At 40.1% G+C, this 23,992-nt stretch overlaps 1 protein-coding gene across 1 annotated transcript; it reads right to left on the reverse strand.

The window, feature by feature from the left end:
• Positions 1–22,571: 22,571 nt before the first annotated feature.
• Twist1 (twist family bHLH transcription factor 1) lies at positions 22,572–23,986 on the reverse strand. Its single transcript, XM_033756185.1, has 2 exons — positions 23,668–23,986; positions 22,572–23,127 (listed from the first exon to the last, which is right to left on the reverse strand). Exon 1 carries the CDS (start codon positions 23,981–23,983, stop codon positions 23,708–23,710), a length of 276 nt encoding a protein of 91 aa, XP_033612076.1. The 5' UTR covers positions 23,984–23,986; the 3' UTR covers positions 22,572–23,127; positions 23,668–23,707.
• Positions 23,987–23,992: the final 6 nt, after the last annotated feature.

A 23,992-nucleotide genomic window follows, 5' to 3' on the forward strand; every position in this document is an offset into this window, starting at 1 on the left:
CTAGCTCCTCATTTTTGACATAGGAGCCAACCATCCTCACTGGAAGAAAGATAGCCTCTTTAATAAATCGTATTGGAAAAACTGGATTTCAACTTGCCAAAGACTAGACCCCTATCTTTCACCATGCACTAAACTAAAATCCAAGTGGATTAAAGATCTAAATATTAAACATAAACAATGAACTTGTTGGAAGATAGGCTGGGTATAACTCTTGAAGATAATGGCATGGGAAAAGACTTTATGAAGAATTCCTCAGTAGCACGGGATCTAGAACAAAGAATCAACAACTGGGATCTCATCTTTTTAAAAAGTTTTTGCACTGTAAGAGAAACCACCAACAGAGCTAAGAGACAACCTACAATGTGGGAAAAAAATTTTATCAGCTGGTCCTCAGACAAAGGTCTACTATCTAAAATATATAAAGAGCTAAAATATCAAGCCCCCCAAATATAAAGATCCAATTCAAAAATGGGCATCTGAAATGAACAGACTGCTCTCAGACAAAGAAGTGAAAGCAACAAATAAGTATATGAAAAAATGTTCAACATCGCTGGTCATTCGAGAGAGGCAGATGAAAACAACACTGAGATTCCACTTCACCGCAGTTGGTTACTTGGATGCTATCAAGTAATCAACCAATAGCAAATGCTGGAGGGATTGTGGGGAGAAAGGAACACTTCTCCATTGTTGGTGGGAGTGCTGATTGGTGCAACCACTGTGGAAATCAATACTGAGATACTTTAAACAACTAAGATTAGAAGTCCCATTTGACCCAGCTATCCCTCTGCTGGGTATCTTTCCAAAAGAAGTAAAAGAATCATATCACAGTTATATATGCTCACCCATGTACACAGCGGCACAGCTTGTAATAGCTAAAACTTGGGAACAGCCCAATTGCCCATCAACTGGAGACTGGATAAAGAAGATATTTTTCTAATAAAATGGAGTACTACTCAGCCATAAAGAAGGAGAAACTGGAAACACTTATAGCTAAGTGGATGCACATTGAGGACATACTCTTAAGTGAAATGAATAGAACATACATTTGTAAATACTGTATAGTTTTTGGTGCTGTGATAATGTAGAAATGTAAATAAAGGTCGAAATGTATAATTGATATTTTGTAATAGGAAGAAAAGATCTAAAGGTATTGGGAAAATGGGAGGGGTAGGGGAAAGGTAAATGGGAAGTGGAAAAAAAAAGAGAAAAGAAAAAAAATGGAAACAAAGTCTTTGGAAATAGGGAAGGGAAGTGTGGAGAGGGGAAGGGAGGCTAGAGCCCCCTTCTATGGGGAAAAATAAGAACCAAGATATGTCATGTAAAGGTACAAGATCCCAATGACGAATGCAACTGTATTGTATATCTAAAATGCTCAAATTAAAATCTTTTTAAAAAATAAAATATCATAAAGTTAAAAGAAAGCAAGTCTCCCTGCTGTAGAGTTTTAACGGATCTCTCCCTAAAAATAGATCAATCATATAATTTAAACAATTCCTCTAAAGAATAGGGAGGGTACATGAAGAAACAACAATATTTAAAATACTGAAAAATTCTTCTATAGGCTTGAGAACAAACGCAGCTTTTACAATAATGGGCACCAAGCCCCAAACTGCCAAGTTGCCTTCGGGGATAAAGACATTTAACTGCGTTCCTGAATTTATAACAAAACAGACTGCTTTCCTCTCCTCCTACCTCCCCTGTAATAAATAGTCAAAGATGCACTGTGTGAAAACAATTCATCTGAGCTTTGAGGCCATATGCTGACGCTGAGAATCTGAAATGGGCTGACTCATGGGCCTTGTGAATTTTTTCTTCATTGTCCTGACTAACAGGGTGAGCTGAAGTCAAGTTATGAGAAAACCAGTTGAGAAAAGATGGATGACTTTTCTTTCTTTCCAGAAAATACCACCCAGTTTTTAATTTTCCTATGCTGTTTTTGCAACAAGTGATTATTTTGCTCTTTACAAACAGCAAGAGTAGCCTTATAACAAAAGGGATTTTTTAGCAGAAGATATAAAAATATTGGAATTGGCTACGTTTCACCAACCTCATTAGACTGGCTACTCTACTACAATCAACATGGAGGGGGGTGAGGTTGTGGTGTTTTCCACTGGACAGATCTGGATTGTACTTCTGGTTTTGTCAACTGACTACCGAAGCATTCTGGGTAATTTTTCAAAGCTCTCTGAAATTATTTCCTTATTTAAAAATAGAATGTAGAATGGGTTATTGTAATGATTAGAAATAACACATATATTGCCTAACACTGCATTCAATTAATAAAGGATATAGAATTATAAACCTTGTTTTATGCTTATGGCAGAGCCTCAGTCAAAATGGTGTAGGACCGAGTTTTCCTGTATATTAATATACTTTCTCCATTTTTAATTTCTGTCAATTCTTGGACTATCAAATCCAAAAGAGGGGAGGATAGGCAGGGTATAACAGGTTACTAAACAAGGTCTATTGGCAGGAAATGACTTGGGATGGCATTATTTGGTTCTTTCTCATTCATTATGTCAGGGTTTCAGAAAGTCGGAATGCTGGACCGGTACAGCAGGAAAGTTTTTACAAGCTCCCACTTGCACATCTGCTGCCTCTTTTTACATCCATCTGCTGGAGCTCAATGGTGTCCCCAAGTTTCCTCAATTAATTTGTCAGCAGGCAGTTCCTCGCTAGTGACCTTGTATGTTGGGTAGGAGAACAATACCCCAAGCCCTTTACTTTTTCAGAAAGACTAATACTGTAAAAACTGTTTTCAAAGAGATAATGAAAAGAGAACACTGTTCAAATATAGTTTGCAGAACAGTACATTTATAAGGGGCTTTATTTCTAAAGCTCCTAAGCATTGTTTCCTGTGATCCTCAAGAAAACTGGTTCAGTAAGTAAGCAGCTACTGTGCCCATAAGATCAACTGACGCAACACGCAGGGAGACCCAGAGCCCAAATCTCTCCCATCTAGTACATTTTCTTGCATAAAAGCACATAAATGCTGTATTTCTGATCCTTTTGATAATTTGAACATATTGGCAATTTTAAAAACATTCAACTACTTTGATTAAAATTATGGATCAATCAAGTGTAAAGAATTCTTTGTTTTGTGTTCCGTAACCATAACCTTTGGGTCTGTAGTATATGGGACACAGGTGTGTTTTGTTAGGTCAGTGGGATTCAGGGCAATTAATGTTCTCTTTCTCCTGTCGCCTATTTAGCACACAGCAAGGCTGGCCTGTTCGAGAATTTTCATGTGATCCTTGATTGCATTACAAAATATGATCAAAAGACTCCACCTCAATAGGCATGATTGTACAGCCTGCGAAACTCAATGGCAATTTATTTAAATATGATACTCTGCAGGAGAACTCCTTCAAAGAAAAGGCACAACAGGCAGTTTATCATTTCCATGCGAGGCATTTGGAGTTATTGCCTCTTGAAAGCATTGGGGGAGAGGATAATGCCGGTGGAAGAGCTAAAATGCGATATGATCATAAGTTGCACTCTCTAAGCACAATGCTAGTTATGGCCTAGAGTTAATGGCTTGGTGGTCCTTTTCTAACACAAATCAGCCTTCCAAAGAGAGGGAAGGGATGGGTGTGGGTGGTAAGGAAATTAGGAGCATAGATTCTAGGCAATAATGTATCTGAGATAATCGAGTGATGCAAGCACATTACTATTCACTGTGTGGTGCAGTGTAACTAATTCACTAAAAAGCTTACTCAGGCAAAAATAAATTAAAGCATGTGCAGGACTGGACTGTAAAAAATAAGAGCAATTAACACTGTGGTATGTGCACATCTGCAATAATCCTGTTTGATGCATCTTCTATTAATTTACTTTATTGGAAGAAAAAAATCAGGTCAACAGAAGGAAATGCACAGCTTTTGGCCACTACAAAGCATTTCCAAACATTGAGTAAGTTTGCTATGCAAATGTGTCAAATTTCCTTCTTTCAGCCTAGAATAGAAAAACAAACTGCCTCTTTTTTGTAAAGATATGATTTTTAAACTCACAAACTTGAAATTTTAGAAGTGTATTAATAAGAACTTTTGATCATGAGCTCATTTATCTCCTTGATAAAGTGCTTTCTATGTTTATGGAGGAAAATTATATTAAAAAATAGATTGAATAAATTCATTACATACATATAACAGAGACCCAATCAAATCTGTAATTTAGAATATGCAATGTAAGAAATTATAATTATGCTCCAGAATCTGGACATCCTTCATTGTATAATCTTTTTTGCACAGTATGTTAAACATTTTTATACTGAAATATAAAATGAGATTTTAGATCTTAACTAGTCTGTAAATATTCAATCAGTATAGGAAGTATTTCTAGAATGCAATTATTAATCTTTTGCTAAGTATGAAAAATTAACTCCTAAGTATTTATCAGTATTTTCTGAAATCACTAGTATGTCCCAGCAAATTATTAGTTTTCAATAATTATAATCATATATTGATAGAGACATTTCTTTAAAATGTCATCTAATGTATCTAATTTTTATAATCTATTTACTTTTAAAATGGATGGGATTTTTTAAATTAAAAAAATTTTTTACTGAAGAGGCAAAGTCCATGACAAAAACAAAAATTATTTTTCCTCCTAATTAAAGTTAAAAGCAGTCTGTGCTTTCTAACTCATGTAAATTCACCTTTAGCTTTCTGACTTCCAATGTGCTTATTTAAATAACTGATACAGTGGAATATCACCACTTTTCTTTTCTCATTCACACAGACAAATAATATGGCTATATGTAAAGTAATATGCTGTTCATGAATTATCATTGTTTAATTATTTTGATGAAGCTCCAAACATTTAAAAGTATATTATTATTTTTATGTGATGATGCCCTTTGAATAAGTTACCCAAGGCACATCTATAATTCAGGTTTCTTAATTTTCATAGCTTAAAAAATTAAAAGTATTCTACTCAATCCAGGAAGATATTTTGAGTAAATTAAGCTTAATTATAATGCTAATTAATGTATTGAATAAAATTTTCAAAAATAAAGCACTTTTAGTACAAATGCTTTACTAAAAATTCAAGATATCTTTTCTACAATAAATAATAATTAAATAGGAAAAAACTGTCAACTACAAGGGCTCAAGGAAATGTGCTGTGTAATGTGAATAAATTTAATACAATATAATAGCAAACCAGAATATATGCTTTTTCAAAAATAAAAATTTGTCTTTGCTGGCTGCTTTCTGAATTTTAGTTTCTGTATGAATATAACTAAGATAATGTTTGAAACCAACACTTAAAAATGTATCTTCTGTAATCATTGTACTTTTGCCTTTTACATTAGTTACATAACCAGAGATTTTGTTTTCTGAGACCAAATGTGAATGAACAGCTTTGATTTCTAGTCTTTTAAGCAAGGTCAGTAAAAGAGATAGGATTAAAAGCATTGTTTCCATCATACATCAGATGCATATATTCTACCAATAAATATTACTTTTAAAAATTCAGGTGAGAATATCATTTTGTCAAGCTTATATCATTAAGTACGTCTGTGCCACAAATTAAAAACTATATTGCCATATCAGAATTCTTTTAATTTGTAATTTTTATCTATGTATGAATTGGTGCTTCTAAGAAGTATTATTTTTATTAAGTAAATGCAAACTCTAGTGCCTCAGATAAATTCATTAACTGTGAGTGCCCCCTATCACACTGCCCTGCCAATATAGTGTTGTTTTGGTTTATTTTCGTTTTAACTTTTATATCCCAGTGGTTTGGGTACTACCTATCATTCTTCAGAGGTCTTGAAGAGTTTAGGACCCAGAGCCAGATCAGAGCCTCTGCATTAATTCTCAATTTCCTGGCATTTTGAGGCTTCGGCAGACCCATGTTTCTTTTACGTTGGTTTTGTGTGTGTGTATATGAGCGGGTGTGTATGTGCATGTGTGTGTGTGTGTGTGTGTGTGTGTGTGTGTGTGGTTTAATATTTCTAAAAGCAGTAAATTATTTCCAGCATATGTAAAAAAAGACAAATTTCTCTGTGGTTAGTGGCCACAAAACAAAACAAGAAACAGAAATACTCCAGAGCATGAATCCTAAGAATAAGTTTCAAGTTTTAAATGGTTACTTTGATAGCATATGTGAAAAAGGAAACTTTAATGAAGAATTGTGAATTAATACTTTTAGAAAGACTTCTAGCCAATACACATTCATGCATTTATCGTTTCTTTTATCAATAATAAGTGTTCCAATCTTTACATAAACATGTTCACCCACTGTCTCTAATATGCATATAATATGGCAAGATAAGTATTGATGAGCAAAGATACCTTATGAATGATTGAAGATAGACAATCTTTGATTCAAGCAATTAGTAGCAAATACTTTCTTTTAATAAGAAAATAGCAAAGTAAAATTATTTCTAAATTTTTTTCGGTAGTAAAGAGATGATATCGAGTTGTATTTTGTACTTGTTCTCAATTCTGAAGTTTTTATTTTTTATCTAGAGGAACTTGAGGCTCAGAAAGATTTTGTATTTTTAAAGTAATCCTTCACTTTACAACCTTTAAAATATAATTTTATTTTATTTTATTTGGTACAGGGGATCAAACCCAGGTTCTTGCGCTTGCGAGGCAGGGAGTGGCACCACTAAGCTAAATCCCCGGCCCATTAAATTATAATTTTAGAAAAGAGAACATTTCAGTTGATCCTATAGACTTAAACTTGTCACCTGAGAAACAATTCCTAATAATTCCATTATTAAACAGTACTTTTACATTGTATTTTATTGATGCATCATCAGAGACATTAGATCATAGAGTGGCAAAATGATAATGCTAGTGATATAGTCCAACCTATTTCTCAATTATAGAAAACCTGATGCCCGGATAAATTCATTTCATTGGCTAAATAACACAGCTTGTACATGGCAGGACTAAACTTGTCTTCTTCTTCCCTTTATACCTTAAACTAACTCGACTATACATCGGAAACAGAACTTTCATTTAAGGCAAAAATGAGTCAACAAGAAGATCAATAAAAAAGGCAGAATTAATGGTTATTACTGCATATAAGACATATAAAAGCAAAAACACATACTTAGACTATCTACTAAAACAAGACACATTCTTAAGCATCATTTACTGTTTTGTATTGCTAAACCTTTACCTCCCTCACTCTACCTCATCTGCAGAGAAAGCACAAAGCAATAAAGATTTCCTGGAGCAGAGAGGCTAATAATGCCAAAATGTAGTACAAGCTCTACACTCTTAAATTCAGGCAAAGTTAAGAAAATCGAAATTTTTTTTTACTTTCTCCATTATTCTGCTTGTTTATACATATTTCTTCTGGAGCAGATCAAAACTAAGCTGAGAACTTAGTATGCACAGATGAGGAACATGGCATATCGCAAAGAGGTTTCTATTTCCGATATGATAAAACTAATGTGATGTGCGAAGCAGCTTTTTCTAAACTTGCTAAATCACAGAGCTTGGATTTGAGAATTTCTAGGCTTGGAAAATGAGGAAGGCACATATACAAGATTATTTCTTTTAATAAACTGTTGCAAGATGGATTAATGAGAGCTTCAGTATGTGTAATGTTAGAAGTGTTCCTGAAACTTTTTCTCCTTATGTATAATAATAATTTACTATAAAAGATAGGTTCCAATATAAAGCTCAGTTGAAAATAAGAGGAAAGGAAAACAGAAACAAATAATTTTGTTTAATAAACTGTTTTGCTTTAAATGTATGACTCACAGCTGAAAATTAATCTCCTTTATTATTGTTTTCTCTATTGAAAATTTACATATTCCTTCAATTTGCTCCTCTTACTGGAATAAAGTACTGAAGCTGTTTTACATCTAAAAGGCAAAGAGCACTGAAGTTGTTTTACATCTAAATGCCGAGCAGGGATCCCTGACCCAAACTTCACTATGACTTTTTAAATTAAATATAGATTTTGATGTGGCATCCCAAGAGGATATTAAAACACAAATGTTAAATGGAACAACACAGAATAACTAGTTAATAGTAAATTGTATAATGATGCCAAGGAGAAATATTCCCAACTTCAGAGCTCTTCAAACTAAACTAACTGTAATGTTGAAGAACATGACTACATTTGAAAATATGAGGCAAAGCAGAATTCTAGAAAAGACTAAGACAGTTATAAATAATATACAAATTAAAAATGTTTTTTTAGTTTCAATATGTGCAGAAAGTTTGGTTCAGTGTACATATACATAGTACCTAGATGTGTATGCATATATATATCATATAAAGTCTCGCATTATGCCTTTGCTCTTTAGCTTAGATCCACACATGGTTTCTTCTTTAAAAGGAACGAAACTTAAAAATCCACACTTTCCACTTCTATGTTCAAGCTGTATTCTTTCTGGATTTAGGCTCATTTGGACACATTTATCTTCAATATTTGCAAAGTTGTTACCTTCTTTTCATTGCACTAGAATCTTTTCCTTATCTGCACAAGGGTGGATTTTATTTTGAAAGAAGAAGAAGAAGCAGACAGGAAGTTAGGCAACAAGCCATGCTGACAGTCTGGTGCATGGCTTCTGTTCCTACCAGTAATGAAGGCTCTGCTGTTGTTGTGTCCTCAGGTGAGTCATTTAACCCTGCTGTGTCACAACTGCTCCACCTGCAAGTTCAGTAATCACCTCTGCCACCCATCTTCCTCTCAGGGTTGTTTTGACAGTGTCACAACTGGTCATTTATTTGATCCAGTCAAGAAACACCCAATGCCCTTGGACCTTAGAATACGAATACCCAAGTGCAGCTCAGTTATAAAACTAAATCCAACAGCAATATTTCCTTACTGAAAGAGACAAAGGGCAGCCAACTGAAGAATGCCAGACCCAAATGACATCTTGAAGGCCTTTGAGATTCTCAGATGAAAGACTTTATATGAAAATAAAGTGTCGGTATTACCTAGGCAAAGAAAAATGCATGCATTTTCTGTCAGCATTCAAGAGCCAAATATAGTGGTACCCTCTGCTCCCCTTTGATATTTCACTTGCACTTAGCTTGATGACAATATAGATAAATGCTCTATATGGTGCTGTTGGACCGGGGTTACATTTCAGTATGTGGAAAATGACGAAATGAGAGAGAAAAGTCTTTGAAAGAAAGTGAAAATAAATGTACTAGCCAAAAGCCAAATAATAGTCAGAGTCTATTTAAAGTCTATTAAAGAGCAGCAGTCAGGGTATCAAATGCACACGCTCTCATCCTCTGTGGTGAGCCCACTATGTGGACCACCTGCCTTAAATTACACAAGCTCACCGCATCCCGGAGTGAGTGGGGAGACGGGGAGCAGAGGAAGAGGGTGGAGAAGCAGCTTTCTCCATTCATGCTAATCATAGCACATTTAAAATCTTTTTCGAATGCTTCTTTTCAATTCACAATCAATTACATTTCAGCCTCTAAACCACCATTCTTGGCTTTGGAATAATGTGTGCAAATATTCAGAAAACAAATAACATGAAGTCTCAGCTTTGTGGCAGATACTGATCAATTTGTACCATTTAGTTATCAACAGTTGTACTCTGTGGGGGCGGGGAGAATGTACAGCTATTTGGAGCCCAGGAAAATGAAATCATAAGAAAATTCATATGAAAACGAGTCTCTAATCGGCAAGATGAGGATAAGGAGTGGACTCTTCTCAACAGGCTATCCCAGTCAGCTCAAGAAGCGTATTTGGACAATTTATTTAGAATGTCCATAGAGACTAAGTGGAATCAGTTTCACAGGCCTTAAAATGCATAGAAAACAAGTGGGCCAAAAATTTTAGTAGACCTAACAATTATTGCTTTTGAGGTGCCAACACTGCCACATACTAGTACGAGGGATGTTCAGTGAATGAGGGCACTTGGTCCATGGGGTAGAGGGGCCTGAAACAAGCCCTGCTTGCCAGGTTAGACCATAGCCTGCACAAAAAGGGGTCCTTGCATTTCCTCACAAAAGACAATCACATAGGCGAAGGACGACTATGGGTTTCAGAGCTATTTTACCTCTAAAATACTTAAGGTAGAATACATCCCTGAATCATCATGTTTTAATAAACGTCATCAGAACATCTCTTGTGTCTATTTGGGCTTTCATTCCCAACATAAATTTGAGAGAAAAGAACATGAATTTCCTTCCCAAATAAGTATGGAACTTTCAGGACTGCCTTTTTTTTTTCAATTCTTTTTTATGTAGATTTTAGTTGTTGTGTTACTACTATACAAGTGACATTGGTTTAGATTAATAACAATGCTATCTGTAGGTGCCACCGAGGTTCTGGGATTACATCAGCAAACTTCAGAGGCACCTGTGTGCTAAAGCAGACACTCTTACAAGTGACTGTTAACCTATAGGATGTTGCTACAGATGGAGGAAAAAATGAAATAGCAAATGCAAAGTATAATGTTCCTGGTCTCACTTCTATTCCTTCTGTTATAGAGTTTATACTCTCAGAATGCTAATTAGAGGAATTTCTTTCCACTTCTTCCACACATAGTAGATTCCTCATTATCTGCACCACCCCAAACTATCAAAGGAATACTGGAATAAAGTAACTACCTCAGGAACCTCTCTCAAGCACATGCAGCAAAATGTTCTCAGTGAAACCAGATTTTTGTAATCAGAGGATTCTCCTCCAGTCCCATGAGTTCCACTCAGTCATTTTTGCATAGCTATGGACCTTTGCTAGACCTCCAAGAAAAGTTTGTTGACTGAATAATCATTCATGTATTTAAGTGAAAACAGTGTCATAGTGGCCACCCACACAGCCTGTCACTTGGAAAAGAATGCTTGGGGAAGAATGAACATTTCAAAATCTCGTCTGCTGATCTAGATGATTTTTAACTCTATGTACAGTCAGATAACTGAATAAATCATTTTACAGGATAAATGCAAGTCACCTGTCTGCACACTTGAACAAGTCCATACACCCCATACCTGGGGTGTTTTGCTGAACTCTGCTACCTAGAATGTGCTTGCACATTGCTCTTTCTATCAGTGACTCAGTATCAGATGTAAGAATAGCACCACTGGTCACAGAGGGAAAGGGCCTTTGGGAGCATCTGCCCATAGTAAGAAAAATCACTTATGATTACTCTCCTTCTGCTCTGTTCATCCCAGAGTCACTCCATGGAGCCAACAACACTCCTGGTTTTTCTGCCCAACCAATAAGTTTTGTACATGTTACTTAAATTACCTTTCTTTTTCCATATTCTTGAATTCATAAGAGTATTTTTAGTGGCAATTGTCTTTATAAAAGACAAAAACAATGGCTTCAGGGTATTTATACAAACAAGACTTTGTAAAAATTAATATTAAATTAAAAGTAAGCTAAATGTACATATGTTCAAAAAGGCACAACTGAAATTTTAAAATTTCAATAAAGACATTCACTTTCATTCTTGGGATATGAAAAGATATAATAGCTAAGTAGTAATACTCATTTCTGTGTCCTAGCTTACATCCTTTACCACATTTTAAGTGAATGCTTAGAACAGTGTCCAGTACCATTTATTAAAAGGTAGTTTTTGTCTTATTATTTGCTTTGTTATCTAAAAGTTTGTAATAAAAGTGAGCCTGTGGGAGCAGCTGCTCAATAGCTCTGCTATCTTTGCCAATTCTGGAGTATATGCTCCTGCTTAAAATCTAAAAACCATCCTTCCAAGTAAATAAAGAGCACTGAACTAGGTCAAATTACTCTTGGGAAAGTCTTGGTCAAAAGTCTCATGAAACCCATTGGCTTCAAGTCCTTCCTGTAAACTCAAAGACCAAATTAAACAAATTTAAGCATTGAGAGACATAGAAACTCTTTGAGTGTGGAGGGTCTACTGATATGAGATCAGAGAAGGTGTGTAAATCCCCTTCACGTGGATCTTAACACTGAGAACCACTTGTTTTGGAGGAAGATAACCAGGTCCTCAAGTCTATTTCGTGGGCAATGGAAATAATGACAAAGAAATCAAACCAAGTCTCTGAGTTTGTTAGAGGAATCATTCAGAAGTAGCAGGTGGTCCGAGACTAACCTGCAGTTCAACAGTTGGACTATGAATTTCAAATTTAAAAAATCGAAAGTCTTCTGGAAGCAATACACGAAAAACTGGCACTTGTAAGTAGAAGTAGCTATCAAAAGACTTTTATCACACATCATCAGTCTTGCTCATCACAGCCAACTACAGAAATAACACCAGTATCACTTTCCAATATCTTTACATCTCTCAGCCTGGCAAAAGTGTAGGTTGGGAAGAATATTTGATGAACAGTTCAGAAAGCAATTTGTGTTAGCTGCCAACAAAAGTGGCCACAGCAACATACACCCCTCCCATTTCACATTGCAATAATATTTATTATCACAGATAACACAAATTTCTACAGAAGACACAAATCAAACACATAGGAGTTTGACACTAATTTCTCCTTACACAGAATACAGGTGAACCCTTTGGCCACCAACCTGTCTTTCACATAAACTTCAGAAGACTGTCAGGAAGAATAAAATTTTCTGTGGCTTGTGGAACCCTTTGAGGGTATAAGGTCTTGACCAGCAAATATGAAAGTACATTGTAAAGTTTCCTCTCAGTATCGATACTTAGTATCACATTTTGGATCTTGTAAGTGCTCCCATATGTTTCAGAAATAATTAAATTTTTATTGACATTTTGGCCTGCCTCCTAAAGATGAATATCCTTCAGCTGTTAAACATTTGATAGGTTTGAAGTTGGGAAAGCTTTTTATTTAATATTTTTATGCTCTTAAATATGTACATACAGAAAAGACAAGAGGTGATCTGAGTCTTTTGATGTGGTGATCAAACTCTAGAGGAAAAAAAAAAGGTAGTGACTTTCAAAAACTCCTAGGCTGCTCTTTGAGGGAGAGGAGGGAATAATACGTATGCTTTTTGTCATATGATTAAGTTTATCAAATTAGGATCAGTTCTACATAAGCCAATAAACTCTGATCTGATTGTTTTTTGTGTTTTTTTTTTTTGCTTTGTTTAATAATGATCTGAAGGATGAGGAAACCTAGAGCATTGGAACGTAAGTTTGTTTAGAGAACTAATCTACACTGTCACCCAGGAAATCTTTTTTTCAATCGAGAATGCAAACCACTGACCCACTAGTTACTCCCATGGCAAGGAAGGACCTGAAAGGAATTAAATAAGGAATAGGCTCATCAGTAAAGCCTGAGATAGATTCTGTTCCTTAAACATCACGGATTCCCAGTCTTGTAGGATTCCAGGCAAATAACCAGAATATCACTCAGAGCTAAACCCTGAGTGGACGTTTACTGGTAGTGCCCTGGCTGTAAGTTAAACACTGGTCTCCTCGCCTGCACGGCTCATTCCTTCCTTCATTTTCTTTCCCTCTGAGAAAGAAAGACTCTCCCAACGAATTCTACCCCAAACGGTTACATTTTGCAGAAGAAGAAATGTCTGGAAAACCTCGGTTCCTTTGGGAAACGTGTCAGCAGGAGGCTACTGTGGGTCGGGCCCACTTTTAGCTTCAGGTTGACAAATGCCTTCAGCTCGTTCTCAGATCTCAGCCGGCCCTAGGGGTCCCCTAAAATCGCGCTAGCGTCCGCCCTGTCTGACCTGCCCCCTGCTGAGGCGCACATTTCAGCTTTTCAGCTTCATGGTGGAGCTCCAAGTAATTGAGTCGGGAGGGTTATTTTTCCTGGCCTGGCCTTGCTGTCCTGTGCTTGGAGGGAGCTTTCGCAAAGACTTTGCCTCCTCCCCTCGACGCCCGGCAGCTTCCCCGCGCTGCTTGTGCCTCCGCCCCCGAGAACCAGGACTTCGATCCACTCCACCTCCAGAAGTTAAGGCTGGAACCACCAGGGGTCCCAACGGAGGTCTTATTCCTGCCCCGCTTCATGGGGGGGGGTCAAACCGCACTAGCCAAACCCTCGGGAGAGAGCAGGTGGTTAATTGTACCAACTACATCTACTGGAAGAGCCTGAATTTGCAGGAAGGTGACTCGGCTTCCCTCCGCACTTCTGTCATCCTGAAGCACATCTCTCCCTCTTCCTTAACAAGCAGGCAGGGAAGGTTAGCGGATCTGGACAGGCCGTGCCCCCTATCAGTTTACAGTGACGGGCAGAGCGCTTAGACGCAGTTCCCATCCATGTGGCTATGGGAAGCAGGTTTCTCTCATCCCTTCCAGGAAGGTAAGAGCTTTGGCATCTGGAAGTGTCAGAAACAAGCCTTTTGCCATAAATCATTCTGAAAAGCATTCAAATCAGACAAGCGTCTAGAGAGCCCTTAGCCACTCCACCCCTCAAATCCTAGATCAATGAGCAGTTCCTAGAACCATAAACACCTATTATATGCAAAATCCCACTTATCTGCTGGAGAAGGGGTAAGGGGCATCTGTCAGTGTATCCCTCCCCCGCGCCCCGCACAGATCCGCAAACTTTCTTGGCATCGTCCAAAGTCTTTTTGGAGACAGAGGGGCCCCGCGCTTTGACACCCTCCCAACACGCGATGAGGAGGGAATAACTGTTCAGCAGGCGGACTGGACCTTCGCTTCTGCCTGTTTTTTCAAACAGAGGAAGCAAGTGCGAGATCCCGGGGCTTGGGATCTGGGAGATGGGAACGAGAATCCCCTTGGTCCTAGAGTAGAAGACAGCAATCGCGCCTTCGACCTTACTCTAGGACGCAAAGCTGAGCACACTGCACCGATCGTCGGAGACTCCGAGCCGGGCGCAGAAAATCCGGAACCCAGCGCGCCCGCCCAGTCCACTGCGCCTCAAGCCGAGCTGACTCTCCGCGCCGCGTTTTGTTTGCACCGCGCGCTTTGCAAATCTGCGGGTCCTTTCCGGGAGACGAGCTGGGGCTGGACCGGGTCACTAAGAGGGAACCCAGAGGAGAGACATGTTCGAATTTGAGAGAGCGGCTTTCTCGCCTCAGAAATGAAAGTTCTTTCCCTGTTGTTTCCTGGGTCAACCCAGAGCTCCCGATTGTCTGGAAGTCTCCTCAAATCGGGAATGGGGAGGGCCGGGGCGGTGGTCCGAGGCGGAGGCCCAGAGGGGAGCGGCGGGATGGGTAGAGCCGGGAAAGGGGCCCCCCAACTCTCTCAGCTGCCAGCAGCTCTGGTCGTGCTGACCGAGGGCGGGGGCGCGGGGAACCGGGGTCGAGATTATTCGACACGTGTCTTTTACTCCTCACAATCCATTTCTTACCGGTGATTTATGAACGTACCTCTTTGATCAGGCACGGTTTTATCTGTCCACTGCTACAGATGACAGATGCGGCTGCTAAAATGCCTCGCTCCCGCTCCCCCCCCCCCGCCCCTACGTTCCCCTCCCCTGCCCCCAGCCCTGTTGGCTATCTTGGTTGCAGTCCTTCCGGGTGGTTTAAATCAACAAAAAGTGCTGGACAGGGTCAATGGGGAGCCAAAGCACGCAGAGCTCCACACGCCTTCCGCCTAGTTTCACATTTGTTAGAGTTCTAAGAGTCCTCCTGCTCCGGACTCGGAGAGCTGCTCCCCAGGTGCGGGCGCCCCTCGTCCGTCTTCGGAAGGGAGAAGCCGAGGCCTGAGCAGGCCAGCCCCCGCGGGCGTCCTCCAGCAAAGGCGGGCAGGGAGCCGGGAAGCCAGGGCTGCCTCAGCCAAGGCTCATCAGAACAGCCATTATAGTTTCACCGGGGAGACAGTGAAGCGTCAGGAAAGGGGGAGAGGGAGGAGATCACATGACGGACCCTCCTAGTGCCTAATAGGTAAAGGAAAAGCGGAATCTCTGAAGTGGTTATTAACAGATTGCTCGAGCAAGCGCTCGAGCGCGTGTGCGTGTGCCAGTGTGTGTGTGTGTGTGTAGTATTTCATTAAAACCATATCCTGGAACAAAGAATTGTTCTTTCATGTTTCTTAGCTTTGGTTATTACTCTGACAGGAGTTCTAAAAACAGGGTTTTCCAAATGAAAGGATCCCCCGAGTTGCCTGCCCCCTCCTGACTACCCCCTCCCTCCACTAAACTGCTCTTAGTGTTTTTATCCCTGTACGGATTCTTTCTTATACTCTTAATTTAGCCAGAGGACATTTAATAGCTGACTGGATTAAATATTGCAGACTCCAGCCTGGGCTATTTGAAAATCTGGGTCGTGGACTGTGCCTAACATCAGAGGAGGAAAACTGATCTATGAGATGTGTTTTAAGTTTCACTCAGTCAGGCCAGGAGAAAAGGAAGAGGAAGGATTCTCCGCTCCTGTTCTCTTTTACATGTTATGAAGTTAGAAGTTTTAAAGGCTGTGTGGTGATGAGGGGTGGTAAGAGAAGTCAGAGTGCAATGAGGTGAGAGACAACCTTTGCAAGAGGCTAAGAGAAATTTCCTTCTGTCATACCACTAAAGCTGTGTTTATAAGAACATTTTAAAGAATACTGTTCTGAAAGGCAGGAGTCTGTCCCAGGGAAGGAGTGCTGACTATGAGGAATGCATCTCTAGACCTCTCCGAAGGGTTCAGTGTCGTTGCTAAATTTACAGTAGGGAGACATCTCCACTGCAAGTTCGAATTCAACAACAGCTACAATACTTTGATGCTGTGTTTCAGAAACAAAAGAGGGAAAGTGTGGACTCTTGGGCAGTATTATGCATAGAATATGGTGGTACAGAAGAGCCAAAAGTGAGCTTTACACTTGGGATGTTGGCTTTCAATCCACTTCCTTGAAGGCCAGGCAAACTCAGAGGGGCAGGATCTCAACCATGGGGGCAGCATCTTGGATGCTTTGGGGGTTAACACAGATGATAGGCATTCAAAGGTAATAAATCAAGGTGAGTACAGCCCTATGGATATTGAGATTATTAAATACCATAGAGAGAAGAACTTGTCTTTATGTGGTCCTGGGCATTTAACAAAGTGACAATCCTTAGAGCAAATGTGATCACTCAATATGTATTCCAACTCTGACCAAGCACGTAGGAAATCCTAAGAAGATAAACCTTGGCATAAAATTAGATTTAATATTATGGAAGAAAATATGCTGTTACATTTTGTTTAAAGTAATGAGCCACATGGATGGCTATGTAATACTATAAACCAGAAGCAATGTTAATGTAGTAGAGATTTGTAGAGAGTGTTTCACTTGAAAGAAAAGCCAGAGTAAAATTCATTCAATACATAGTCTTAATATATGGGTGACAAACATTTAAAACATTATTGTGTGCAGAAACCTAGGCCTGCACCACGTTAATAGGCACAGTAACCTCTGTGAACATCTTTCTTAAATACAGAGAAAGGAATTGGGCTATTTCTCTACAACTGGGCAATTGCTAATTCATTTTTATTTCGTTTATAAGCTGAGCTTCCTTCTCCCATGGGGGAGGGGGTATCTCTTATGTGTGCAAGTCATTTTTTTTTTTTTTTGGTACCGGGGATTGAACTCAGGTCCTTGCACTTGCGAGGCAGGTGGCAGAACCACTGAGCTAAATCTCTTGCCCTACAAGTCATTTTTAAAAATCCTTTTCAATCAAATCAGTCACATATCTGGGTAAAAAGCCTTTCCCTGTCAGCTGAGGCTTGCTGGTTCCCCGCCCCAGGAGAGAGGAATCCCCCTCATCTTTCAGCCCAACTAAGGATCTTGGAGGTTTAGGATCTGTCAAGACCTGGCATTCCTTAGGTCTTCTTATCACACTCTACTCCTTCAAAAAGGCAATTGATTAGTTTCAGCTTTTCCAAACCGAGATCTGATACATTTCTCGGGATCAAAAGTCTTCCAGAAGCTGGAGAGGCTGGGGGGGGGTGGGTGGGTGGGATGGGAATGTGGGGAAGGAATATGGGAGGGCAGGGGACAAAGTAAGGCCCGGCCCACCAATCCACAAACCCAAGAGTCTAGGGGGATGAGGCTGCTGGGCTGGGGTTGCAAGGATGACTTCTCCTGGAAGGTGCACTTAATTTAGTAAGTGCATTCACTCTCTGACAGCAGATTTTTAAAGGAGTAAATAGATAACTAGAAATGGAGGCTGATGATTTATGCCTGGATTTTCCTCCAAGCATTTGACTTTCTTGCATTTACAGGCGTGGCTCCATTTGCAAGTTGTACATCTGTTCTACTCACGTGACATTTCATAAACGCCTTAACATCTGGGCAAGATAAACTTCCTCCAGGTACCTGCCTAACTTTTCACTTGTCACACTTGTGTCACTCTGGGCGCGTCCCTTTCCCCCTCCTGCCCGCCTGCCTCCGTGGTAACTTTTGTGGAGCTTTTGGCCCTTAGTCCAAACTCCCCCAACATCGCCCTCCTCCCAGTGCCAACCTTCTCCAGGGTGAGTTTCTTTAGCTGACACCCACCTCTGGCTCGATTGTGCAGGTAAAGGAGGGCAGCATCTTGAACCCAAAGAGAAAAGCAGTGTTTGGATTCACGCTCCAGACCCCAAACAAAACAAAAACAATACAAAAACTTCCTAATGATCAATATTCAAACTCACATTCAGTTAGAAGTCAGTATATTCCTCATGAAATGAGACTGATTTTGATGGCTGTCTTTTCATTGAACTTTCCCTCTGTCTGGTAGAGGTTTAAGCTGCATGTTTTACCGAAATTTCATTTCACTGACTCGAAATCTCCCTTCCCCCAAGAAGGCTGCCTTCTGGAATGAATCCTTTTAGAATTGTTTTTTTTTTTTTTTTTTTTTTTTTTTTTTTTTTTTTTTCCAAATCTGGAGTTTTGTTCCTCTGGCTTCAGTCTAGATTGCATGCAGAAGTAGGACACATCCACAGACTTAGGGGGAAGAAAAGAAGGAAAAGAAAATAGTCCACGTAAACAAGAAAGAAGGCCCTTGGAGGCCCTCAAGTAAAGCAAACCCCAGACGATGCAGGGATCCCAAGAAATCCCGGCTGTAATTGAGTGTTTTCTTTGAGGTTTTCTGACCATGTGCTGTTCACCATGGTTACTATGACTCTGATACAAGAAGATGAATATTTATTATGATCCCGTCCCAATCTCTCCCCAAGGGTTATCTCGCTGGCCTTTATAAAGGGGGAGAATATAAAGCGGGAACGTTTGAGCCAGTGATTTTAACCTGCCCCACCTTCCAGTGACCTGCCACATGCTCCTTCTTACTTTATAGACATCTGGGAATTCCATACATGCCTTAAACTCCAATTACACACCTTCTTCAAAGGACACGTGCTTTGATTCGCTAAAAACATTAAGTGGCTCACAGTCGTAGGGCCGGAGACAAAATCGAATGGAGAATGTATCCCCTACCCTGTTGACTAGGTCTGTCTTTTGCTGTTGAGTTAAAAAAAAAAATAGTCATCCTTATGTATGCAGTTTCCAGGCTTAATTTACAAAGAAGAGTCCGCGTAGTTTTCTGAGAAATGGTGTGGCCGGCTTTGAGAGATTACGAAGAAGTCGATTTCTCCTTCCATTTTGCGGGTGCGCGTTCCTTCCACTTTTGCTGTTGCTGGTGTGGGGCAGTCTTTCTGACATGCAAGCAGAAAGTTCTGCAGAAGTGGCCCCTGGGGATCCCCTTTTGGACCCGTTTGTCACTAACGCCGGGACTGTCTCTGGAAATGGGAGGCTGGGCCTTTGCCTGGATTTGTTGCTACTCCCCTTGCTACCGCTGACACTTGGCGCCACCGCCTCCAAACAGACGCTGGACAGGAGCGGTCCCACACCATCTGAAGAGGGCCCGGACAGTGTCACCCTCTCCAAGGGGAAGGCCTGCCGCCACCCACGCAGGGGAGCCTGGGCCCGAGCCCCTCTTCCGCCCGCCTGCCGCAGGTGAGACCCTTGCTCCCCACCGAGTTCTGTTTGGGTTTCCGTGGCGTTTGCTCCCCGCAGGTTTGTTTGTTTTTCTTCAAATTACAGATGCGGGGAAAACCGCCTGACATCATGACAGCGGGACAAACGCTCACTTTGAAGGATTCCTGGGCAGGACTTCAAGTGAAATCATATGCCTGAGAAGAACTTGATACCGGTCTAGAGAAAATAACTAGTTCTGACTTTGCCAAACCGTGGAATGTGCAAAATGCTCCACTTTTTTGCAAGAGGCCAAGTGTCCCTTAAAAAGCTCCATTATGAATATGAGCCTGAAGAGCGAAGGGGCAAGAAGCTGGTGCCCTTGTTGAACGTGGGGGAGAAGTACAAAAGGCGTGTGAGTTTCAGCTACTTGATGCTATTTTATTGGTGGTCTGTTCCTCTTTGGGGAGGGTATCTGCACCTGTGCCTGAATGGTTATCTCTGCCTGTGCTCAGCGAGTATATGCAGGAAAGGGGGAAATATACCGGGACAAAATTTACTGCTTTCTTGGCCACGGAAGGTTATCAATCAGATAAAATTGAAAACAAAAGTAATTACTTACACAGTACAGGCAACAACGTATTCAACACTTCAGAATTCATCCAAGACCATATAATGCAATCTTTTCTCCTAGCAAATGCATTCTGGTTGAAAGGTGAAGACCTGAATCCAGCTACCTAACTAAATGGCAAGATTTATCTTCTCAGTGATAACACAGATATGGATGTATTTTAAAGAAGTGTAGGTAACAAAAATAAAACGAAATGAAATAAAATGAGAGGAAATAATGGTGGAGAAGACACAGGTGGCCTTGTGTTCTAAAAAATGTTATTTTGTCATTTGGTGAGAAGAACATAGGATTTGCAAGCTGAAAATTATACTCATGTAGTTAATATTTCCCATCATGAAGGCTTCTCAAAGTAAAACTATTAACCACCGTTTGTTCCTTCATTTATTTCTGTGAAGACCTGAAGGAAAATATTTCCTGGTATTTTGTATTTAGTTACCCCATATAAATGTGACACTTGCTTTTCTTCAGTTTCCTCTTATGAAAAAAAAAAACCACCTAAAACATTAAGAAAAAAAAAAGGCAAATGGAAGACCGCCTTTCTTTTAAACATCTAGTTTTTACATCCAGAGTTAAGATAGTGTTTACCTTGCAGCATTGATGGTCAGCTCCCTCCTGATGTAGCTCAAGAAATCTGAAATAGCAAATAGTCAGAGCAAACTAGTGAACACGAAGATTTTCCCCATGAACAATTTAGAAAATGGAGGTGGTTGGATGATACACGCAAGAGGATTACCATTTTGATTTTCCTTTACCCTTCTATGGTACTGTGGCTCTGTACCTTTCTAACACACACACACACCACAAATACATTTTCATGTAATCATCTTCCCTGTTCATTAGTTGGTAAAAGACAGTCAAAATCCAAATAATAGTATTTCCCCAAGCTTTAACTAATCTTGTAGTGGAAATAAATGCTACAGGCACTTACAATGCTACAGGCATTTATTGTAAAATATGGGCGAAAATATTCACAGCAATATTGTCACGTCAGCATTGTTCTGTGCTCTGTGAAGAGGGAAACAAAATCCTTTAGGCAATAAAATAACCTCCACAAACACAGCCTGTTTGGATACATATACTTATCTGACAGGGTCACTGTTGAGTTAGGCACCAAAATGATTGTCTAGTTTGAAAGCTTCCCTAATTACACTTAAATACAATAAAGTGAATATGAAAAATGAACAACTAAGTTTGATAAAAAGCACCACCTTTATGATATTAATTATAAAAGCAAATGTACCTGGCTCAGAAATAATCAGAATGAAATAAAAATCAAGCACTATTTATACTTCTGACTGTTGTACTTCATCAGATTTGCATCTTCAGGGAAACAATCTGTATAATTTTTGATAAAATATATTTACTAAATAACTGACTTCAAACTGAATAGCTGTAGCATTTCAAAATTTTCAAAATGGCAATTGTTCTAAAAGTTACCAAGGATACTGAAAAATTCAGGTTCTTTATTCCACAGCCATACACTCTTTATATAGTAGGAGCATGCTTCTCAGATCACATCGAATATTTTCCTTAGTAAACATGACACTGAACGTCATACTCATTCATGAAAGCATTAAGAAAATTACAAATTTTTTTCTACTGAATTAAACATTATTTTCCATGCATTTGTATTCATTTATGTGTAGAAATAGTTCTCATTACATTATCTTGTCTCTGAAACGAACCTATTTAAGAACCTTCACCAAAGGACAGACAGCATGACAAAAATATATAGTAAGAAGAAGAAAATAGTGATGGTTTCAAACTGATTATCTGAATGTTTCAGAGCTACCTTTTCAAATTATAAACAAGAGAGTTGAATAGCAAATTCGTTAAAAGTTTTCTGCGGATTATCTGAATGTTTTAGAGCTACTTTTTCAAATTATAAACAAGAGAGCTTCATAGTAAATTCGTTAAAAGTTTTCTGCTGGGGGACTTGATAAGAGAGGGAGAGATGCTGTTAAGTCCCGCTGAACACCAAACTGGAATAATAATAAAGCTGTCTTTTTAAATAACATGCCTGTGCCTGTCAGTAGCTGGTTTATTTGAGTTTTCCCCTGCTTTGTTTATATTAGTGCCCCCTCCCTCCTGGGTGCCTCTGGAGTTAAACAAGCAGGTATTTACCACCAATTTAATCCTGAGCTTTAAAAATATAGACCAAACTCTAAGGTTCTTAAAATTTTCAATCATATTTATTTATTGCAGAAAAATAATATACAAAGATATTTACAAAACAATCATAAAAATAGGAATGCATTTAGACACCGGATCTATTTGCATTTTACCATGGGTCATCAATAAATAAATAGAATGTTGTTTTTTGTAGTTTAAGTTTCTTTTCCCTCAGAGGAAGAATAAAAAGTGATTTAACTGACTATGATTTTGAAGGCCAGTTTGATCCAAGTATTTTTATTTTTAAAGTTATTCTTAAAATTCCTCTGGTTATTACCATCTTAAAATGGAGAAAATCCATAATGATGCCTTTCCTTTCATGGCTGATTGGCACGACCTCTTGAGAATGCATGCGTGAAAAAATAAAGATAGAAACATTCTTCGTCAAAAAACAAAACAAAACAAAAAGGAACGCGAACAACTGTTCAGACTTCTATCAGAATGTCGAGGTGTGAGGATGGTGCCGCTGCCCGTCTGCAAATCACTGTCCACGGGCCTGTCTCGCTCTGTCTTTTAAAAGTGCGCCCCACGCCCTGTTTCTTTGGATTTGGGTTCTGCTCTTCTAATTTCCAAGAAAAATCTTTGGCATATGGATCTATTTTTAGTTATCCAGCTCGAGAGTCTCTAGACTGTCCATGTTCTCCTTCTCTGGAAACAATGACATCTGCAAAAACCCAGAGAGGGGGAAAAGTTGGTTACTCTTCGGGCTGTTTTCTAAGACTAAGTGAGCCCTGTTATCACCACCGCCGGGAAATTACGCGGAACAACCTGGAAGGATTTCAGCCCGAGGGCAAGAGGAAGTGGGTGGGCGGAAAGCAGGAGGTGGAATTTGGAAACATTTGTTTTAAGAAGAACGAAATGCGAAAGCGGAGAGAAAGGAGGCCCTGGCAAAACTGTCCTTACCCTTGACCCTGGAGCCTCTCCGTTCTCTTAGTCTGACACACACACACACACACACACACACACACACACACACACAAAACACAGAAGCTCACGCACACCCTACCCAGGGCGCATCCCTCTGGGGACCTCGCTTCCTCGCGGGGACCGAAAGGCTTTCGGGGACGCTGGCGGGACGCGGCAGCGGTGCCAGGTTAGGTGGCAGGGCCGGGAGGACAGTGGGCGACAGGAGCGCGGCCAGTCCGCCAGTCCGTCCGTCCCTCGTTAGCCCGCCACCTGAGCGGCGCAGAGGCGCGGTCCTTACCTAGGTCTCCGGCCTGCCAAGGGGTGGGGAGCTCCGCTTGCTAGTGGGACGCGGACATGGACCAGGCCCCCTCCATCCTCCAGACCGAGAAGGCGTAGCTGAGCCGCTCGTGGGCCACATAGCTGCAGCTTGCCATCTTGGAGTCCAGCTCGTCGCTCTGGAGGACCTGATAGAGGAAGTCGATGTACCTGGCCGCCAGCTTGAGGGTCTGGATCTTGCTCAGCTTGTCCGAGGGCAGCGTGGGGATGATCTTCCGCAGCGCGGCGAACGCCTCGTTCAGCGACTGCGTGCGCTGGCGCTCCCGCACGTTGGCCATGACCCGCTG

This window comes from Fukomys damarensis, unplaced genomic scaffold (assembly GCF_012274545.1).
Source record: "Fukomys damarensis isolate Sample0158 unplaced genomic scaffold, DMR_v1.0_HiC HiC_scaffold_4, whole genome shotgun sequence".
Lineage (NCBI taxonomy): Eukaryota > Metazoa > Chordata > Mammalia > Rodentia > Bathyergidae > Fukomys > Fukomys damarensis.